Source organism: Cicer arietinum, chromosome 6 (genome assembly GCF_000331145.2).
Source record: "Cicer arietinum cultivar CDC Frontier isolate Library 1 chromosome 6, Cicar.CDCFrontier_v2.0, whole genome shotgun sequence".
In the NCBI taxonomy this organism is placed as follows: Eukaryota; Viridiplantae; Streptophyta; class Magnoliopsida; order Fabales; family Fabaceae; genus Cicer; species Cicer arietinum.
The window spans coordinates 31,742,445-31,745,762 of NC_021165.2; the positions used below are offsets into that span (position 1 = coordinate 31,742,445).

The 3,318-nt window shown below is 36.5% G+C and overlaps 1 protein-coding gene across 1 annotated transcript; it reads left to right on the plus strand.

The window, feature by feature from the left end:
• Window positions 1–1,223: 1,223 nt before the first annotated feature.
• Window positions 1,224–3,085, plus strand: LOC140920693 (uncharacterized). Its single transcript, XM_073369505.1, has 3 exons — window positions 1,224–1,604; window positions 1,917–2,562; window positions 2,727–3,085. Exons 1-3 carry the CDS (start codon window positions 1,224–1,226, stop codon window positions 3,083–3,085), a joined length of 1,386 nt encoding a protein of 461 aa, XP_073225606.1.
• Window positions 3,086–3,318: the final 233 nt, after the last annotated feature.

Here is a 3,318-nt window from a genome sequence, read left to right on the forward strand (position 1 = left end):
CCTATTAAAAGAGAAGATTGAAATACCATAGTCGATGTAGTTTTAATATGATGTGTTTTTTCTCATCAATGAAGGATTTGTTGTTTTGTTTACTGATCCCCATATTTCTTCACTAATAATTTACTTTCATTAAAAAAAAAATTACGTATAGCTTATGATTCCCTAACATCCAACTATCATGTAAAAGAAAAAAGAGATAATTAACTAAAAAATTTCATCTTCATTCCATTCATATTTAATACATACTCATAGAAACCTTTTATGTAAAAACAGAAAATCAATAAAGTTGTTTCCACGACACCCCCCTTATCGGACTCACGCAAACTACAAAGTTATGGACGAACTTGAGCAAAACCAAGAAGTATTGAGAGCGAATGTTAGCCAATTGAAGGACAAGGTTGATCAAATCCTAAAGGCTATATAGGCTTTAATAGGAAAGGAGAATACAAATGGGGATCCTCCAACTGCAAATGAAAAATACCAAACAATCTATTCTCAACCACCAGGCTTTACCTCGATTACCCAACATTTTTGTACGACAACTATGCAATTTCATATGTATGGTCTCCCACCTGGTTATACTCCGCCCTTTGTCATCAACCCCATGGATAATAACCCAAACCTCTCAACTATCAAAACCCAAAGCCTAAACCAACCACACATCCTATCTCCTCTAGACTACGTGCCACCCCAAAACACTATACCCTCAAAACATTTCATTCAATGCACCCCAAATACCCTATTTTGATGCTAATGAAAATTGACAACAACCTCATGTTGGTGATGATGCACAATCGAATAATGTTTATGGTCTCGAAGCTTTTGATATGTGTTTGGTTCTCGATGTGGCTACCCCTTCAAAATTCAAGGTACCTGAGTTTGAGAAATACAAAGGTTTCACATGTCCTAAAAATTATTTGACCATGTATTATAGAAAAATGGCTTCTCATGTTCATAATGACAAACTTCTCATTCAATTTTTTCAAGACAGTTTGAGTGGGGAATCATTAAGTTGGTATATGCATCTCGAGCGAAATCAAATTCGTTCGTGGAAAGACTTGGATGATGCCTTCTTGAAAAAATACATATACAACATTGACATAGCCCCTGACAGGATGCAGTTGCAAAATTTGTTGAAAAAGGACAATGAAACATTCAAAGAATATGCACAACGGTGGAGAAAAGTGGCATTGCAAGTAGATCATCCTTTATCTGTATAAGAAATGGCTGGTATGTTAATGGATACTCTTCAGTCGCCTTTTTATGATAAGATGAATGGGAGTCTGTCATCAAACTTTTCTGACATGGTCATGATAGGAGAAACAGTAGAAATTTGGATGAGGAGTGGCAAGATCATATGTGCAGCAAGTGGTGTGAAGAAACCCCAAATGAGATTCATTAAAAGGAAAGAAGGGGGTGCTAACGATGTAATGGTAAACCCAAGAGTCTCTTATTTTCCATCAACAAATTCTTATCGACCTCCAAATTTCCATCCTCCGATACCCCAAATTCCTTACATTCCCTATTCATATGTGGTTGCAACCTCACAAGCTTCATACCCTCAATATCACCCTTCAAGGTCACATTTTTATCACTCACCTCTGGTCATACCCCCACCTGTCATGTTTTCCCAACAAATCCAATGGAACCAAAATTCAAACCGAATCAATACAAACCGCTAGTCAATCGAGAAAAAATATAACTCATTTTGACCGAATTCCCGTGACATACAACCAATTATTGCCTCACCTACTCTAGAATTCAATGGTAGTCCTTAGAGCAATGAAACCTCTGGAACCACCATACCCAAAATTATGGTAAACCCAAACGCTAAATGTGAATACCTTGCAGGAGCCGTAGGACATTCATTCGAAGATTGTCAAGCCCTAAAATCCAAAGTGTAAGAAACCTTCAAGGAAGAAAATCCCAATGTAGGGAGTAACCCCTTGTCGGGCTATGGGAATCCCTTTGTCAATATCATTGAAGATGGGGTAGACCAATATGCAGTTAGGAATATAGAACATGTGAAAACTCTTATGAAATTGATTTTTGCTGAGTTATGCAAGTTAAATTTGATTAAGACGATTAACAATAAGGTTAATATTTGTGAAATTCACCCAATTGATTCACGCCTCATAAAAAATTATGAAGTGCTCAAGAAGTTCCTTCAAGAATTAATGGACAGGAATTTCATACAAGTAAATTGTGCAAAAGATGATCATGTATTGACAATAGAGCCATGTGTGGAAAATAATAGATCTTTCCCAAGACCATTGGAAATCCTCTATAGAAAAGAGAATCTTAAGTCAATTCCTAGCCAACCAAATGCAATAATCGGCCAAGCACCAACCCCTTTTCCTAATGAAAATACTAAGGCGATACCATGGAATTATGAAGTCACATCCTATTTAGTCAATCATCAATCAAATGATAGCTTTGGACATGAAGGAACCAATGTCACCAATATTTCAGGAATTGGTGGGATGACTCTGAGTGGTCGAGTATACGCTCTTGAACAACTTAGAAAAAAGGAGGGTCATGGAGAAAAGGGAAAGAAATTGTGTATCATGCTATAAAAGGACAAGAGACTTGCAAAAAGACGGTGTCAGAAGAAAAAGCTAACGAATTTTTGAAGTTTATCAAGCAAATTGAATATAAAGTGGTGGATCAGCTAAATCAAACTCTTTCCAAGATATATGTTATCTCCTTGTTTTTGAACTTTGAAGTACATAGAAGGGCACTGATGAAAGTTTTAAACGAGGCACATGTTACTCAAGATATCATTGTCGACCAATTTGATGTAGTTTTCACTAACATCATCGCTAGTAGTTGTTTGAGCTTTAGTGATGGAGAATTACCAGTTGAATGGATAGGGAATAATAAAGCACTAAACATATCTGTGAAGTGTCATGATCATATTCTCGCACGGGTTCTAGTTGGTAATGGTTCTTTGTCGAATGTCATGCCAAAATCAACACTCTCAAAACTATTTGTTGGTGAAGCCTGTATGAAGCTTAGTGTAATGGTGGTGAAAGCATTCGATGGATCAAGGAGACAAATTGTTGGTGAAACCTTTTCAGTCTAACAAAGCCATGTTGGATGGGATGTTTTTGTTAAATTGGGGAAATTGTTAGAAATACCATAAAAGAACGATAGGTACGAGTTGTGATATGTACCTACCAAAGTTGATAAGGAAAGGGTTATGAGAGAAAAATAGAAAGCAGGATGACTCATCTGGAAAATTGGGTACTGAATTCACAAAATATTCCTATTTGTGACACTCGCCAAACCTTTCAAAGCATCAGAATAATATATGAT